This window comes from Carassius gibelio, chromosome A9, assembly GCF_023724105.1.
Source record: "Carassius gibelio isolate Cgi1373 ecotype wild population from Czech Republic chromosome A9, carGib1.2-hapl.c, whole genome shotgun sequence".
In the NCBI taxonomy this organism is placed as follows: domain Eukaryota; kingdom Metazoa; phylum Chordata; class Actinopteri; order Cypriniformes; family Cyprinidae; genus Carassius; species Carassius gibelio.
Window position 1 is genome coordinate 27814107 of NC_068379.1, and position 18960 is coordinate 27833066.

General features: G+C 35.9%; 2 protein-coding genes across 2 annotated transcripts; one reads left to right on the forward strand and one right to left on the reverse strand.

Moving 5' to 3' along the window:
* Window positions 1-960: 960 nt before the first annotated feature.
* Window positions 961-5172, reverse strand: LOC128020088 (C-X-C chemokine receptor type 1). The gene is made up of 2 exons (XM_052606635.1): window positions 4852-5172; window positions 961-3501 (listed from the first exon to the last, which is right to left on the reverse strand). The coding sequence occupies exons 1-2, from the start codon at window positions 4859-4861 to the stop codon at window positions 2420-2422; spliced, it is 1092 nt and encodes a 363-aa protein (XP_052462595.1). The 5' UTR covers window positions 4862-5172; the 3' UTR covers window positions 961-2419.
* Window positions 5173-7120: 1948 nt separating this feature from the next.
* arpc2 (actin related protein 2/3 complex, subunit 2) lies at window positions 7121-18861 on the forward strand. The gene is made up of 10 exons (XM_052606709.1): window positions 7121-7395; window positions 8142-8176; window positions 8316-8428; window positions 10690-10735; window positions 10830-11016; window positions 11762-11855; window positions 15021-15147; window positions 17531-17631; window positions 17813-17913; window positions 18521-18861. Exons 1-10 carry the CDS (start codon window positions 7322-7324, stop codon window positions 18540-18542), a joined length of 900 nt encoding a protein of 299 aa, XP_052462669.1. The 5' UTR covers window positions 7121-7321; the 3' UTR covers window positions 18543-18861.
* The last annotated feature ends 99 nt before the right edge of the window (window positions 18862-18960 follow it).

Consider the following 18960-nt stretch of genomic DNA (forward strand, 5'->3'; position numbering starts at 1 on the left):
ACCAAGCCAGGCCGAGATCCTCAACAGTCTTAAATTTGCTCATAAATTTGCTCTTAGATGTGCCGGACTGCCGCATGGGAAGGCTTCTGGATTCTTCCGCTGCCGTGGGCTCCTTCTCTGAGGGCGAGGAGCAGGCTGACCTTCCTTCTTATGCTTCATGCATGCAGAGTCAGCAAGGAGATGATCCTCATTGCAGACGGAGAAAAATCTTACAAAACTTATATAGAGGTCAGCTCCTCCCCTTTTTGATGAGTTGAAGAGCTGTTGGTTCGTGCAGCTACAGGCTTCAGTAACAGAATAAATAGGTGTTTCCCTGTAAGCTTGTCAACACAGTGGGAGAGACCATTCGAAAGGGAAAGATGTCTATAGACATCTTATGTTTTTAACAGCAAAAACGCATTCTATTTTATTTATTTTATCAGAAACTGGAATTATAAATATTTTTTAAAATCTGACTGAAGAATCAAGTGAATTTTTAAAGAACATTCCACTGAAGAACATTCAACTCATATACATTTTAGAAACCTGAAATATAATCATTTTAATTGTAGTTATTTTATTTTATTATTTGCTGTCTGTTAGAATCAGTAGGTGACCGACAGTAAGATTATATTTTTTGGGTACCAAACCAATCTTTTTACAGAACGCCAATTCTGTGACACCACTTTTAAATTTTACTTTCAGGCTGCTGCTTTCAAAAACTGAAACATACAAAAATAAATAAAAAATGTGCCCATGAAACTCAAATATAACTTAAAAAACTATATTTAAAATGAACTAAAAATTAAGTGTGATTAAAAGTAGGCTAATGCTATCATGCTCATCAAATGTCACATTCAGTATCACACGATAAAGAAGTGGCCTCAACCACAATTGTGAAACAGTATCTGTATATCTGACAGTACTGATCATTTTAATTTTGCAGCAGTGACTGGCTGAATGTATATTAAAGAGACATACAAAGAGTGTTCATACATTTTTTTTTATTATTATTTACAAATGAGCATGAAAATCAAAAAGTAAATCCATTATAAGTTCTGGAGAGATTTTTCTGTCATTCCATCCATTTAATACTGACAAACCATTACACCACAAACACACAAAAAAAATATTCCTAATAGCTTTCATGCACTTTATACAGTCCTATTTAAAGTACAATTTATGGAGGAAAAAATGTAACGCATTTCAGAAAACCTTCAGTCTTTTAATACAATATTTACTTTCTTGTACATCATACTATATATTTAAAACATGCACATTATCTCTTTAAATAAAATAAAATAATTGTGTACTGTCCACATACAGACCAGCTGCCTTGACAAAAATAATAATAATTATAATAATAATTATAATAATAAAAACAAATATACAATAAGCTATTCAAAGAGCTGTTTTGCTAACTTCAAACACACACCTCTCTACAAACCAGAAGCCTAGCTTTCTGCAGAACAGTCACACTATTTTAAGATCCAGTTCTCACTATTAACTATCAACCATGATGACTTGGCTCAACATTGGCTCAGCTATCCATGACAGTAGTTGTTATATTTAGGTATTGTATGGGATTAAGGATGTAGAATACTGTTATGCAGAGTATGTGCTTTATAAGTACTTATAAAATGCCAGTCATTTCAATAGGAATCCACAAATCAGAAATTTGCATGAGCACAAAAGATTTCCCAATGCAGTTTTCACAATGTGTTCACAAGAATTGACCAACAGAAAGCTGCTTGGTATGAAAGTGACTTTTTTTGTGGGCACCAGTAGCTCAACCAAGCAGTATAGTGCTGCTGATATGCATTTTTGTAGGCCAGAAACTGGAAACAAGTTATAATTATAGCACTTCCGGTTCCATTGTCCCGAAGTCAATGGGTTTTTTGAATGTTTTCTAATAATGCCTGTAATTAACACAAGCTCAACATATTTTCATGTTTTATTCAACAATATAAAATACTTTAGTAACACCCCTATTCTGTGTGTTTTTTAAAGCTTTCACTTTTCACAAAAAGCAGTTGTCTTCATGCGTCAAAATGAGACTACAGAGGTTGTCGGGGACATTAAATGCCAAACACGTAAACTCATACAATCACTAGTCCACTTTAACACCCTCACTGTGTTTATAACAAAGCTCTTGCAAACTATTCTAATTCATACGTACAATGAAAATATTGTTTTAAATAAAGAGTGAAAGAGTTGTCGGAAGCTTAGAGTTGGTGATGCTGAAGTTGTGCAAAAGTGGTGTAGCTCCTTTCCTTTTTATTCATTTAGGCATCAAAAAGGTGCTTTTTCTGACCAATAGGGGGAGCCAATTCATCATGGCAATTAGCCCCGTACAACAAAGTGTTTTCTAGTTCAACCAAGCAAGGGAAGGTGCACTACATTATTTAAAGTTTGCATACACTGATGCCCATTGTTTAGCTCACAGAAAGCTGGAAGTGGCTTCTGAGGTCGAAGAAGTTGCCCTGCTAGATCTGGAGAGGCAGAACGACTCCAGAACTCTTCTTCTATGAAGCATCTGCAGAAATCTTTTTCTGAACTTCTCTCCCACAAAGGCGTACAGCCACGGGTTCACGCAGCAGTGCAGAAGGCCAAGGTTTTGAGTTACGAACATGGCGACGTCCACCGATGTTTGTGTGGAACAGCTGAATTGAACCACTCTGGTCCTCAGGAGGGTGTCAACAATCGTCGAAACATGAAAGGGGGTCCAGCACAGAAGAAAGGCCACAACCACAGCCACAATGACCTTCATGGCTCTTTGTTTCTGGAAACAGCGTGTACGCAAGAGCCGCTCCACTGTCAAGCTGTAGCAGATCAACATGACCACCAGGGGGAAGAGGAACCCGAGCAGATGCCTCATGATACGCGTGGCCAGTCGCCACTCGTCAGCGTTATTCGTCTCAAAGCGTTCTGCACAAATGGTCTGCTGGGAAACTGGCTCGTAATACACCTCGTTGTAGAATGACGGCAAAGAGAGCACCAATCCAAAGACCCACACCAATGCGCAGGCGACTCCGCTGCACAATCTTCTCCGAGCCTTCTGGGACTCCATAGCTCTGACGATGACCATGTAGCGATCCACGCTGATGCACACCAGAAACAAAATGCTGGTGTAGAAGTTCATTTCCTTCACCAGGCAAACCAACTTGCATGCAATATCACCAAACACCCAACCGTGGATCACGGAAAAGGCTGAAAACGGCAGAATCAGAGCCAATAACGTGTCGGCCAGCATCAGGTTGAATAAGTAGACATCTGAGGCGGTAAGCATGTGTCTGTGCGAGACAATGACCCAGCCTACGATCAGGTTCCCAGGAATAGCCATCAGAAAGATGAACACAAATAAGACACAGAACGCAATGTTGACGGCATCCACCATGGAGGCGGAGGAGCAAAGCAACGTAGTCTCATCCACGACAAATTCAGTCGAGTTCTGGAGATCTGTGTTGTTGAGCTCACCGTAGAAGTCACCATAGTCACTGATATTCAGTAAATGGTTTGGATCTGTTAGAAAAGGATAAATAGGAAATATTAAAGCAATCTGTGATAACAAAAAGTGAAATGTATTATTAAAACAATTCTTACAGCAAGTAATAAAGTTTAGTACTTCAATAATAGGTTATTTAGGTTTTAGAAGTTTACAGTATAAAAATGGAAATGTTATATAAACATATATATATATATATATATATATATATATATATATATATATATATATATAGTACAGACTTTACTATTTTTAATGTTTTTGAAAGAAGTTTCTTCTGCTCATCAAGCCTGCAGTTATTTGATCAAAAATACAGAAAAAGCAGTAATATTGTGAAATATTATTACAACTTAAAATAATAGCTTTCTATTTGAATATACTTAAAACAAATAATTTATTCCTGTGATGCAAAGCTGAATTTTCAGCATCATTACTCCAGTCTTCAGTGTCACATGTAACATCCAGTCAATCACATGATCATTTAGAAATCATTCTAATATTCTGATTTATTATGAGTGTTGGAAACAGTTCTGCTGTCTAATATATTAGATGAATAAAAGGTTAAAAATAACTGCATTTATTCAAAATAAAAAATAAAATTAATAATATATATTCTAATAATATATTTTCTTTACTGTCACTTTTTATCAATTTAACACATCCTTGCTGAATAAAAGTATTGATTTTATTTAAAAAGAAGAAAGAAAAAAAAATTACTGACTCCAAATTACTGACCAGTAGTGTATATTGTTATTACAAAATATTTATATTTTAAAAACATCGCTTTTTTTTTTTTTTTTTTTCATCAAAGAATCCTAAAAAAGTATCACATGTTCTGAAAAAATATTAAGCAGCAGAACTGTTTCCAACTTTGATAATGAATCATCATATTAGAATGATTTCTAAAGGATCATGTGATAGTGATCCTAAAAATTCAGCTTTGCATCACAGAAATCAATTATTTTTTTTTATTGAGTTTTATGGAGAAATGTTCTCAGGACATAAAAAATTATGTTTTCAGATTTGAAATTGAATTAGAATGTTATATATATATAATTTTTTCTTCTAATTTTATAGTTTAACATAATTGGAAAGATAAAACAACTGATGAAGATTTAACTTGGAAATGGATACATAGAGCTTAAATACAAGTGTAATTACTGTAAATTGATCAAAAAACATTTTAAGTTAAATAAACTAAATTTTTTACGTTCACAACACTTTGCCAACACTTTGTCTTTTAAAGCAGTTCGTTTCTTTAGTGTTATAAGTAAATTCAAATTATCCAGGTTAACGGTGCATTATTAAAATCCGATTTCAAATTGTGGACTTCTGATTAAATTATAAAATTAAGATATTGGACTTACCAGTCATCATAACTTCTTTTTTTGATTTGGTACCGTGATAATAATCCACAGGATGAAATGTCAGAGATGTCAATGAAGACTATTTTATACCCTTGTTGATATATCCTGTTTGTCTAAGTCTTAAAGGTTACTTCAAGTGCATAATCTCAACTAAGATGTTCTAATTTGTCTATTTATTTCTCAGAAACCTATTCTTAGTTCTCAGGAATATCGAAACATTTTTTCCCTTTAACAGGAGACAAGCTGATCCTCACCTCTAAGTTTATGATACCTTAAGAAGATGCAGAAGACGAGGATGTTGCTTTTATCCCGCTATAAGAAAGCAGAAGATTAGAGATGTTTGTTGGGGAAATTTGAAATATCCTAACGGTCACAAGATCCTCACTCGTGTTCAAGACATAAACATGATCAAAACACCAAAAGTGAAACTAAGAGTCATGTGGCCTAAAATCATCCTAATAGATTTATGATATGAAGTCATGAGGCCATTTAATAGGAATTCTGGATATATCTGGAAATATATTTGGATATATATTTTAAGAATAAATATAAATAAGAAATCAATATAAATGAATAAACTATTTTTTTTTATTACATTTTATTTTCATATCATTTTTGAATTTTAAATGAATGACTGGAATGTTTATTTTTTTTTAAATAAAATTATTAGGATTTAGGAGAAACAACGTGAGGTTTATAATTAAATCTTAAGAAAGAAACTTTGAACTTCATGTAGAAAAACCTGACACACACAATATGGAAGTGATTTTTCAACATCAGAGGAAAGATGTGTCACAGATGCGAGGCCATACATCATTATTTACCCACAGTTATCCAGGAAATTGAGCAACTCCATCCCACTGGCTTTGTTCTGAAGATGCTGTAAACAAGCGTGTTTCTCACATGAGCAGCAGCCAGTTCATTTCATCAACTATTTTTAAAGGTAGGTGTTATTTAAAAAAAAAAAATCACCACAATTAATTATCAGATATTTGAGAACAACAACAACAACAAAAAACGTACATCTTTGACACTTAATTTATAAACATTGATGTGGTGTTAAAGAAAATACAATCTTTTTATTAACCATAATAACTTTTAATGATAATCTGTTGAAGGGAAAGAAAATTAAAATGATTATTACTCATGTCTTTCTAAACCTGTATGACATTCTTTCTTTAGCAGAACACATAAGAAGATCGTTTAAAGAACGTTGGCAAACGGTTTCCGTTCACATTGACTTGCATTGTATTTTTCATCCATGGAAGTCAATGAGAACCCAAACTGTTTGGTTACCAACATGCTTCAGAATATACTATAGTATAGTATAGTACTAGCACAATGACACATATGAGGTTAAATTGACACCTTTCTAAAACTGAAAACAGTGTGAATCTGATCTGGCCTCCTTTCTGCTGTGTTCAGGAAAGGAAGAAACGCTTTTCTACGAGAAGAATAAGAAGGAAAGCAAAGCAAGATGATATATAAAGTGATTGTATTACAAAATAATGTTACATAAATTCAGCATCCATATTGAAATATGGTAAGCAAGCACAAAATATGGGAAGAACAGGAAGAAAATCTATGTTATAGCAAAAGGACAAAATGTTATTTTTGGCAGTATTTTTTTCACTAACATTTTCAATGCAGGACAGTATTCGTATATCAACAACAATATGCACCCTCATAAAAAAAAAAACCATTGTCCAAAATCTACTTTTATATGAGTTTGAATGCAAATGTTTGTTGGTGTGTACACAACTATCCCATAATGATAAAAATCCACCAACTCCTCTTTTTTTGTTTTTTTTTTTTGCTTAAATTATAAGCAATGTATCAGAAAAATAATATAATAAATGATCTGTGGGGTATTTTGAAATGAAGCTTCACAGACACATGCTGGGGACACCTGAAAAATTTTCGCTCACATCTTGTAAAAAGGGGCATAATGTCTAAAAAAAAGGGGAAAAAAAGTAATGGAGATCACAAAACAGGCTGTTTTTATGTTAGAATGTAGAATATCAACATCTGTGCTGAAATATTTCAGAAAGACAGATTAAAGAGTAGAAAGCCCTATGTTGAAAGTGCAATGTTTGTAAAACTCCTTATTTAGTAATGACGAATTCCTGAAACGTCATATATGCGAAATCATTGGTCATTCTTTGGTGGCGTGGGAAACTTTGAAGAAAAAAATAATTATATAAAAAAAGATTTTGAAATAGAAGATCTTACAGTAAATAAATTGTAAATAGCATAATTCCATTAAAGTATTTAGTTTAAATAATTAGTAGGCTACGCGCGAACAGTCAGGCAGTGACGCGGGCAGCCCGCGGGTCTTTCGAGTGAATGCGGAAGCGGCCAGAGGTGTAGAAGCAGGAAAACCAAAACGACTGGAGCAGGATTTCAGAAAACCAATATTATCGCTTCTATTTTAATTCCACACAGCCATTAGACATTCATTTAAATCACCATGATTTTGTTGGAAATCAACAACCGGATCATAGAGGAGACCCTCACCCTGAAATTCGACAGCGCTAGCAACGGGTGAGACGAAGATCTTCCTGTCTGAGACACAACTAGATTAAACATCGATCATCTGATGCTTTGACACGAGACAGAGTTTGTTTGCGTGTATAAAATGACACGGTATCACGAGCTTTCATGTTGTATTGACTCTGTTCTGTCGGATAATGTGTTGATGTGTCCGTGTTGGAGAAATGAATCATCCTGAATGGGGTGTGTCCGATAGGAACACCCCATACATTTAAGAAAAAATGATTTAAGTGTGATTGCTTGATAACTTTGCCCCCTTTAACGTTATATTCTCCAGTTTGTGACTTTGCGCGTGCTCGCTCTCCTGCTGGAACGGCAACGCGCCTGCTGCAACTGATTACAAACAAATTCTGATTTGTGTCCCGTTTACTTTTTTAGTTCAACTACTTAATAATGAAAAGTTTCGTTTTTATATTTACATTTGTGTCATTACGGTCTGTCATTGTTTACATTATTACTGTGATACTCGATTCTGATTGGTCAGTCACGGCATTCCGGTCAAATATTTCTAATAATATATTATATATATAATTTTTTTTTTCAACAATAAGTATTTCTTGTCAATTTATTGATTAGGCAGGTAGGCGTGTAGAAGTGGAATAATGTCATTATTGCAAAATAAAGCACTTTTGCTTGACTGTCCATAATCCCTTCACTTCTTTGTGTTTTATGGGAAAAAAAGTTCTCTGCATAGCAGACCATATTAACTCATAAAACTATGATTTATTTTTGTTTAGGAACAAGCCTGAAGCTGTAGAGGTTACATTTGCAGGTAAAGTCGAAAAATGTGTTTCTGTTCTCCAAACATTACTATGCATGCTTATAACTGATCTTACAACAAAACTAATGTTTATTTTACACTGATAAAAGCAGATTGAATAACATGGGGTCTTGATATTCCTTTGCTGCAGACTTTGATGGTGTGATTTACCACATCTCCAACCCCAATGGAGACAAAACTAAGGTGATGGTCAGCATCAATCTCAAGTTCTTCAAGGAGCTTCAGGAGCACGGCGCCGATGAGGTATGAGAAACAATCACAAAACCTGGCAAAAACATGTCTGGGACCATAAAATCAGAAGAGAGACCCTAAAATCGACTCTCTCAATACAAAATGTACTTCACCATACAAACGTTTGGGGTTTGGTAAGATTCACAAAATGTCTTTCCTAAAGAAGTCTTTTATGTTCCCCAATGCTGCACTGATTTAATAACAATAATATTTTATATACACACACAGACACACAACCAAAGTTTTTGAACATGAGGATTTTTAATGATTTAAGAATTCTCTTCTGCTCACCAAACCTGCATTTATTTGATCCAAAATAGAGCAAAAGCTGTAATATTGTGAAATATTTTTACAATTTAAAATAACTGCTTTCTATTTGAATGCATCTTAAAATGTAATTTATTCCTGTGATAGAAGCTGTATTTTCAGCATCATTGATCCTTTATCACATGATCCTTCAGAAATCATTTTAATATGCAGATGTGCTGCTTAAAAAACATTTATTATTATTAATATTTAAAAAATATTTTTCATGATTCTTTGATTAATAGAAAGATCCAAAGATCAGTATTTATTTGAAATAAAAAGCTTTTGTAACATTATACACTATACCATTGAAAAGATTGGAGTCAATGTATACATACAGTACAGACCAAAGTTTGGACACACCTTCTCATTCAAAGAGTTTTCTTTATTTTCATGACTATGAAAATTGTAGATTCACACTGAAGGCATCAAAACTATGAATTAACACATGTGGAATTATATATGGAATTATATATATAACAAAAAAGTGTGAAACAACTGAAAATATGTCATATTGTAGGTTCTTCAAAGTAGCCACCTTTTGCTTTGATTACTGCTTTGCACACTCTTGGCTTTCTCTTGATGAGCTTCAAGAGGTAGTCACCTGAAATGGTCTTCAACAATCTTGAAGGAGTTCCCCGAGAGATGCTTAGCACTTGTTGGCCTTTTGCCTTCTGTCTGCGGTCCAGCTCACCCCTAAACCATCTGGATTGGGTTCAGGTCCGGTGACTGTGGAGGCCAGGTCATCTGGTGCAGCACCCCATCACTCTCCTTCTTGCTGAAATAGCCCTTGATTCCTTCAGTGTGACTCTACAATTTACATAGTCATGAACATAAAGAAAACTCTTTGAATGAGAAGGTGTGTCCAAACTTTTGGTCTGTGCTATATATTTATACTTTATATATATATATATATATATATATATATATATATATATATATATATATATATATATATATATATATATATATATATCACTATCACTATCACTATCGTTTGTAGTGTAGAAATTGTAATTCTCATCTGTTTGGAAAATAGAGTTCAGGTTTCCTGTGGACACTTATGCAGGAAGGAATTTTTATTTCACACATTATTTTGGGTCATTCTTTCATACTGATCATCTTGTGATTTTTGTTTTTTGTTTTGCATGATTCAGTCCAGACAGGGTGATCACATTTAATCACCATGTAAGGGTCTAAAGGACATGTGGTTTCTTTGTGAAACAGGAAGTGTCTCTGACTCGCTTTGCATAGAGGAAGTCACATGTTTTAAATAAAGAAACCTCGGTTCCTTGTTTAGTAAACTTAGCCAGTGTTCAGTTTATTTAGCGATCAGTTGTTGCTCTAAATTTTGAATTGCGTTATTTGCAGGCACATTTCAGGATGGATATAGTTGCTTTGTCAGGATTTTGAATCAGTGCATTGAGAAAATGAATGAATGAATGATTTTCATGGGTCTTGAGGGTTCATGGAGCTGAGGTTGATGGGTGGCCTTTTCTCTGCCAGTGCAAATAAATATTCAAAGTGGGTTCCAGCCTCATTCAGGACCGCTGATGTAAATCAAATAAATGCAAATCAGAGGAAAACCAGCAGAAACGGCCTTTAACTACCTGTTTGCACACAAAGACAATCTCTCAGACAAAAATTAATTCAAATGCATTTTTTGGAAGTTGATTTATTTGTTAAATCCTATCTCTGTTCTATTACATTTGGGCTAAAATAGGTGACAAAACACAAAATGCAGGACGCTCAAATCATGTGTTAAATGCTGGGAATGAATCAAGCTGTTGTATATGTAAATTATGATTAAGAAGCATGCATTGCGTTGTGATGATGAAATTATTAAGATGCATCATTTTTTCTTCATGATTGCAAAGTATTTGTAATGATGCGTAATGAATTTACTTCCAGTGAGTGTCTTTTATTAATAAAACAAATGAAAGAGATTTGTGTTTGTTGTGTTTCAGTTGCTGAAGCGTATTTATGGAAATGTCCTCGTGGCACCAGAAGACGGTAAGCCAAATGGTTGCAGTTTTCATTCGTTATTTTTCGTTATTTTTACTGTAAGAGTTTTGGTCTGACTGTCTGTTGTTGTTGCTCTCTGAAGGGTACAATATTTCACTGCTCTTTGACCTGGAGGCTCTCCCACCCAACAAAGAGGAGATGATACACCAGGCAGGCATCCTCAAGAGAAACTGCTTCGCTTCCGTCTTTGAGAAGTACTTTAAGTTCCAGGAAGAGGGTCGTGAGGGAGAAAAAAGGGCTGTTGTTCATTACAGGGATGATGAGTCTATGTAAGTACTTCTACTATGTTTAAAGCTTCAGGACAGTAGAGTTGCAACTAATTTAGAGAATCAGTTAATCTTTTATTTTTATTTTTTGATTTTGTATTAATTATTATTATTTTTTTATTTTTTTTTTAGCAAAAATTAGTTAAATAGTTTCCTTTCAATGACATTCCTCTTGGATTTAACCTGACAAAACATATTATTAACAATGTGCAAATTCAAGGCAAGAAGGAAAATGTATGTTTATGCAATATTTTGTGTCAAATGATTTAAAATAGTTTCAATATAAATATCAATATAATTAACAATATGATTAGCCAGTTAATATTTAAATGTTTACACATTATATATATAAACAGTTTGAAAACAGCAGAATGGGTGATAAAATCTAACCAAAAAAAAAAAGAATTTTATGGTGGTTTTTATGTGGTAAAATATTTTAAGCTTAAATTTAACAATTTATTAAAAAATAATTGATACTGATTAATTCAGGAAAACGTATGTTATCTGAAAACATGTTATCATGTGAATTGTTTCTAGTGAACTCAGTTCATTAGATTAGATTAAATGGTATTGGGAAAACAAAACAGAAAAACTAAAAAAAAACATTTTTTTTCTATTAAAAAATATATTCTTTTTTTTTTTTTTTTTTTTTACAAGCATTTAATAAAGTGCTCAGATTTAAAAAAAAATCAGTTTTGTGGCTGTTCTCACCTCACCTGTGTTTGTGTCTTTCTCTCATTGGTTTCAGGTATATCGAGGCTAAGAAAGACAGAGTAACTGTTGTGTTCAGCACGGTGTTCAAGGATGACGACGACGTCATCATCGGGAAAGTGTTCATGCAGGTTCGCTCAGTTTATCCCATTTTCAGGTTCTGTTTTGACCTACTTTGCAGTTGTTTTTGTATGCTTAAAATGTTGAAACACATGCCATCTGGGTGTTTTGCAATCCAGTCATTTGGTGTCATGTGTCAAGTTTAAACCACCACACGTCAAGCAGTGCTGTCATTTCTCAGTTTACAGAATTAAAAGCTGACTGACCTCAAAACTTATGAGCTCATTGTTAGAGCTGTATGCTTTTCACGTTTAAGTCATTTTATATCTCTGTATGTACTGTAGCCCCAAAAAGTGTTTGGACGAATAAGCCGCAATTGAAAATGCGCAAATATGTTTACATTATTTAAAAATATCAGTGCAAAGGGTATTTATTTTAAATAAATATATAAGCAAGCACTAATTTCTATCAAAGTTTGCATCTAATGCAATGACATTAAGACCTTTGTAATAGTTAAAAAAAATTTATATATACATATTGAATAATTAGGTGTTTTTTGCTGATGTATAAAAAATGTCTAAAGATTCTTGAAAGAAGATAAATTGAATAAGATATTCAGACTTGTTTTCATAGACCGTCTCTGCCTGGTATGGTTTGAAATCACTTTGAGTGATAAACTTTCACTCTATTATACTTAAATTTTACAATTAATCCGCGGATCACATGCATGCCGAACTGTGGCCTAATTCATACAGATCAACTACAATCCGTTCAACTACTAATATTTTAACTGAAAAAGATTTTCATTCAATATTATTTTCTCAGTGAATATGCTGCATTTATTTGATAAAAATACATTAAAAACAGTAATATTGTTCAATATGAGCGAAATCCCCTTATCAGTGGTAAACAAGATGGACGGGCTGGCAAACTCGTTCATCAGGAAGTGGCTGGGACTACCAAGATGCTTCTCGGAGGTAGGCCTCTTCGGGAGGAACACGCTACAACTACCACTGCGATCCATCAGCGGGGGATACAAGCAAGAGAAGGCTCGGCTGGTGCTGGAGCTGAGGGAAACCACTGACCAGCTGGTGAGAGCAGCGGGCACCCAGATAAGAACGGGAAGAAAGTGGAAAGCCCAAGAAGAGGTCGACATGGCAATCACTAGGCTGAAGCACCGCGAGGTGGTTGGCAGAGTCCAGGAGGGTCGAGCAGGCCTTGGGAGGGGCGATGTTCCCTTGTTCTGGTCAAAGGCTTCCAAAGAAGACCGGAAAGCCATGGTGGTGGCGGAAGTGGCAAGAACTGAGCACGAACGCCTTAACGTCAAAGCTGTGTCCCAGGGCCAGCAAGGACGTTGGACGTCATGGGAAGGCCTCACAGACAGGTCCATGTCATGGTCCGACCTATGGAAGATCCCCCAAGCTAGGCTCAGCTTTCTGATCAGAGCAACCTATGACACCTTGCCTTGTCCCCGAAACCTCCACCAATGGTTTGGGGCCGAAGACACATGTTCCCTTTGTAACACCAGCAACGCAAGCCTCCAGCACATCCTGTCGGGCTGCACGACGGCATTGTCCCAAGGCCGCTATAGGTGGCGACATGACCAAGTACTGAAAAAGCTGGCAGAGGTGTCAGAGTCATGCAGAAAGGAGGCGAATAGTAGACCTTCCGCTCGAGGTTGGCATGCCATCCAGTTCGCGAGGGCTGGAGAGAGCATCAGACCCTCCCGCCAGAGAGACACAGCAAGGCTCCTCTCACCGGGAAGTGAGTGGACTATGAGGGTCGACTTGGGAAGGCAGCTCCAGTTCCCCAGGGAAATAGTGGAAACATCCCTGCGGCCCGACCTCATAATGTGGTCAGAGACTTGCAAGACCGTCCTCCTCGTGGAACTCACTGTACCATGGGAGGGGGGTGGGGGGGTGGAGGCCGCGTATGAGCGGAAGCGAGCCAAGTACTCTGATCTGGCGGCAGAGTGCAGGGAGGCGGGCTGGAAAGCCGTTATCTGCCCTGTGGAAGTGGGGTGTAGGGGCTTTGTAGGTTCCTCAACCGCTCGCCTACTCCGCGACATGGGATGCACAGGAGCAAGGCATCGGAAAGCCATGAAAGAGCTGGCAGAGGAGGCAGAGAAAGGCAGCTTCTGGCTGTGGCTAAGGAGGAAGGAGAAGGTTTGGGGGGCAAACACCTAGGGCATCAGCAGGGGGTGGCAGGGAGAGATCCCTGCCATCGCTCCGCCACCACGAGACGTACTGGGGTTAAAGGAGCGAAACGTCGATGAGTGGTGGTCCCCAGCTGACGACCCGCTCAGGCTCACAAAGTGTTCAGTGAGGTGCCATGACACACAAGTTCAAAAGGCACCGGAGGAGGTGCGTCAGGCAGTGATGCCCAGCAGGAAAACCAACACCTGTATCTTGATATAATATTAATGCAATTACCGTATTTTCCGGACTTTAAGTTGCACTTTTTTTCATAGTTTGGCTGGTCCTGTGAATTATAGTCAGGTGCGACTTATTTATCAAAATTAATTTGACATGAACAGAGAGAAATGAACCAAGAGAAAACATTACCGTCTCTCGTGGCTAGACTGTAATGTTTTGTCTTGGTTCTAAATAAATGCGACTTGTAGTCCAGTGCGACTTATGTTTTTTCCTCATCATGACGTATTTTTGGACTGATGCGACCTATACTAAGGTGCGACTTATAGTCTGAAAAATACGGTAATAGTAACCATTTTCTGTGGTTTCCAACATGGAATGAAAAAAAAGGTAATTGATGTTTTATGTCAGCATTTTGAGATTTTTCTCACAATTCAGATTTAGTTTTCTCTTAATTCTCTTTTTTTTTCATAATTGTGCGAAAAAGTCGCAATGTTCTTGTTTATTGTTATTCTGTGGCAGAAACAAAAAAAAATGGAATTGTGAGATATCAAAATTGCAAGATATAAACTCAAGTTGGAATTCTGAGTTTTATATTTTGCAATTCTGAGGGAAAAAAAAATGTTGCACATACCTTTTTTTTATTCAGTGGAGGATATGGACTTCCGTCGTTTTCAATTTTAAAATATTTTTATGCAATCAATATTTTCTGGAATTTATAGCTGTTTTATAATACAGTGAATAAAATGCTTTCCAGATTACTTGCACATAATGATGTCAGCAGTGTAAACCACCACCATCATGTTTGTTAACAGTGGTGTTTTGACTGTCATCATGATGATGCCTGTGTTCCTCTGTGTTCAGGAGTTTAAGGAGGGCCGGAGGGCCAGTCACACGGCTCCTCAGGTGCTGTTCAGTCACAGAGAACCTCCTCTGGAGCTGAAGGACACTGACGCCACAGTGGGAGACAACATCGGCTACATCACTTTTGGTTTGTATCTTGAGGTCACATACACATATGGCTCTTGGCAAGTGTTCATATCAGACCCTGGTTGAACACCTTTATCAACCTCAGCTGCTAGTTAAGTATAGACTCTTGATGCCGTGTACATTAATTTGGACATTTATGAGGCCAGAACAAAGCACTGCTTTAGCACTGATTATGTGTGATAGGTGCACGGTGCATTTGCATTCGGATCAAGAGAGCAAGCACCCGTCTTCTCTTCATGGTGGTTACACAAACCTCTTAATGAATAGAAAAAGCACCACACCCTTTTATCAAAGCCAAAAACATTTACCAGCTCTACTCCACTTGAGATTCTCATACAACCAGGAAGTATCTAGAGAGACATGCAATATTTAGCGCTTCTTTAGTTCTGCTTTGTCTCTTCATTTAACTCTGGTACCCTGCAGCAAGAAATGCAGAACAGAAGTAACTGAAAATACTAATCTTTGAATGTAAACCTCTTGATAAAGATTATTTTATTCTCAGAATAATGCATTTAGATAATAAAATTCAAATGAGATATTTTTTTTATATTATTATTCATATTATACCTTCAGTGTATACCTTCAGGCATCCATTCTGGTTTAAATTTTGCGTATTTATATATTATCCCTCTATAAACGGCAACTACCCTGCAACAAAATCACTAAATAAGTTCTGAATCAGTCTTTTCGCCTGGTTTTCCTTTTGAGATATTTAACAATTCTTGAAACAGGATTAAATTTACTTCAGAAGCAGCATTGAATAAGATATTAAAACCTGTTCATAGACACTGTTTTTAATGCAAGTGTATTTTGTCCTAGTGCACTGACAGAATTTTATATACACAATATATTTACAAAACACTTTTTAGTTAACTAAAAACTTAAAATTAGATTTTGTTGTAGTAATAATAATAATTATATATACACACACTCACCACCCACTTTATTAGGTACACCTTTTCAATTGCTTGGTAAAACAAATTGCTAATCAACCAAGCAACTCGATTCATTTAGGCGTCTAGATGTGGTGAAGATGACTTGCTGAAGTTCAAAGCGAGCATCAGAATGGGGAAGGATGTTAAACCGACCCGGGACCCGAGGTAATAGATTCGGACCCAACCCGGCTGATCATTTAAAATATAACTGACTTTACTGATTAGTGATTGGCTCTTTTATTCAGAAGGCGGGGCTTCATTCAGTAGAGTATCCATATTGACTGTTGTCAATCATCTTGTCACGGTTAACATCCTCCACATTTCATTTCATTTCACTTCCTACTGTATTGGAGAGAAAAGTAGCAGCACCTACTGGCAGTTTTTTTAAATATAATTTCAGTTATTTAAATCATTTAATATTTCTATATTTAAAGTTTAACATTTTAAAGTATTAATCTCAACATGAATTTATGAATTTAACTGCACCTTTTGTGTTCTTCTGTGCCACCTCTGTAGTACCAATTAATTTTGTTATTACTGATTTAATTTGATTGGTAACTTATTCTTCTTGTTCTTATTCTATTGTTTTAATGAATCTAAACCCTTTTGAATCTGACATAAAAGATGACATACTTTTAATAAAGTTAGAAAAATGCTGTTACAAAAAAAAAATAAAAAAGCCCCTGTAAATCTATTTGAGTCACAGGTCAAGGCTAAATTTATTTAAAATTTTTGATCATTGATCAGAAGGTGCTCCTGAAAAGAAAAATAAGCATTGAGCCCTGTGATACTGTTAAATATACTTTCAAATATAATTTATTCCTTTGATCAAAGCTGAATTTTCATCATCATTACTCCAGTCTTCAGTGTCACATGACCCTTCAGAAATCATTATAATATGCAGATTTATTATTTATTTATAAACTTTTTTTTTTAGATAAATTCATACTTTTATTAAGCAAGGATGTCTTGAACTGATACATGGTAATGGTAAAGTGTTGGTAAAGACGTTGTTTGAAAATATTTAGATTTCAGTAAATTCTGTACTTTTAAACGTTTTATTAGTCAAATAATCCTGAATTATTTACAAAACAAAAAATATTAGCCAGCCCAAACGGTTTCCAACAATGATAATAAATCAGCATATTAGAATGATTTCTGTAGGATCATGTGACACTGGAGTGAGACTGGAGTAGAGATGCTAAATATACAGCTTTGCATCACAAAAATAAGTATATTAAAACGGAAAACCATTATTTTAAATTAAAATAATATTTCACAATATTACAGTTTTTTTCTTTATTTTTATTAAATAAACTCTTGATGAGCATAAGAGACTTCTTTGAAAAATCATAAAAAATCTTTATGTAAATGTTACCCAACGTGTCACAATTACAGTGAATTTCTCATTTTATTTCAAATAAAAATACTGAATTCCTTTCCCAACAGTGCTGTTTCCTCGACACACCAACGCCAACACCAGAGACAACACCATCAACCTCATCCACACCTTCCGGGACTATCTGCACTACCACATAAAGTGCTCCAAGGTGAGAGACCCTCCTCAGAAACCCCTGATTGTGTTTATGAAGGGTCGAACGAGAGCTTGGTTTGCATTCTTGTCATTCAACCATTCTGCCCTTTGTTTGGCCAGATGAAACACAATTGTCAGCGTGAAGAAAACAGCTATATTCGTGGGAATGAAGATAGATGTGTTTTCTCTGGTTTTAGGCTTACATCCACACTCGCATGAGGGCCAAGACCTCGGACTTCCTCAAGGTACTCAACCGAGCTCGCCCGGACGCTGAGAAGAAAGAGATGAAAACTATGTCGTAAGTGCTGTTTCACAATCACTAGTGTTTCACACGTTATATGAAACCGCACAAAGTTAAGTATTTTTCTCACAGGCTTTTTTTCAGCAGAGGTGGTTGATTTGTGCTGATGTTGGTGCATATCTCTGGTTTGAGTTTAACACCAGTGGCATGTGCTTGCAAAAGATTAATTTGTGACTGTGTGTTTGAATCTTCATTAATTACGTTGAGGTCGTTGCGCCATACGCCGATCATATCAAAGCAGATTACCATGTACTTTTCAAAGATACTTCAGCTGGTTGTTGTTTGAGCTTGTTTAAACTGAAACATGGCCAAATACTGCAGGTACATCTTCTCTGGAATCAAAGGCCATTTTTCTGGTAGATTAGAAATTGATTTTTATCAGTAATGTAGAAACCTTTTGAAATATACCTACCGTGAGCTCTGAAGAATGACTTCTCGTGAATGTCAGTGTGCTTTTAACTAAAAAAACAAACCTGCTACCTGTCAGCACTACACATAATCCTATGTAATAGTACACTCTTGCAGTATTGCGTATATATCTATATTTATTCCACTGTGCATTGATCTATTGAATATGAATTTAACCCTCACATGATCTGTCCAGGGGCAAGACCTTCTCCCGTTAAGGACATGATGTGCAATCACGAGACCAGCATCTGTGGACTCCATCATACACCTCTGGCCAGTGATATTGATCCTCCACCTGTAAATTGCACCTCAACAGGGAGACAAATATATTCCTTGCTTTGCATTAATAGGATAAATGTTATTTGTATGTCGGATTTTTGATACGCTCTTGTGTTTCATTGCATAGCTGTTGTCTGACAGTGTTTTATCGACATTAGACATGCAGTATTCTCCCTTTCCTCTTGCCTTCTGTTTGCGCCAAATGCATCAATATTGGACATCCTGGATCGGTCATGAATAAACCCGTCTTCTATAGAAGAGATTCTGTGGTTGTTATTTGGGGTGCATGCAAAGGTTTGGGGTCGGTAGGATTATTTTGATGCTTTTGAAGTCTCTTATTCTCACCAAGGTTGTATT

Excerpts from the sequence above, each read along its gene's own strand:
- arpc2 (XM_052606709.1), top strand. The coding sequence starts at position 7,322 with ATGATTTTGTTGGAAATCAACAACCGGATCATAGAGGAGACCCTCACC. Across the intron at positions 7,396-8,141 it reads TTCGACAGCGCTAGCAACGG|GAACAAGCCTGAAGCTGTAG; the intron begins GTGAGACGAAGA and ends ATTTTTGTTTAG. Across the intron at positions 15,148-17,530 it reads CATCGGCTACATCACTTTTG|TGCTGTTTCCTCGACACACC; the intron begins GTTTGTATCTTG and ends CTTTCCCAACAG.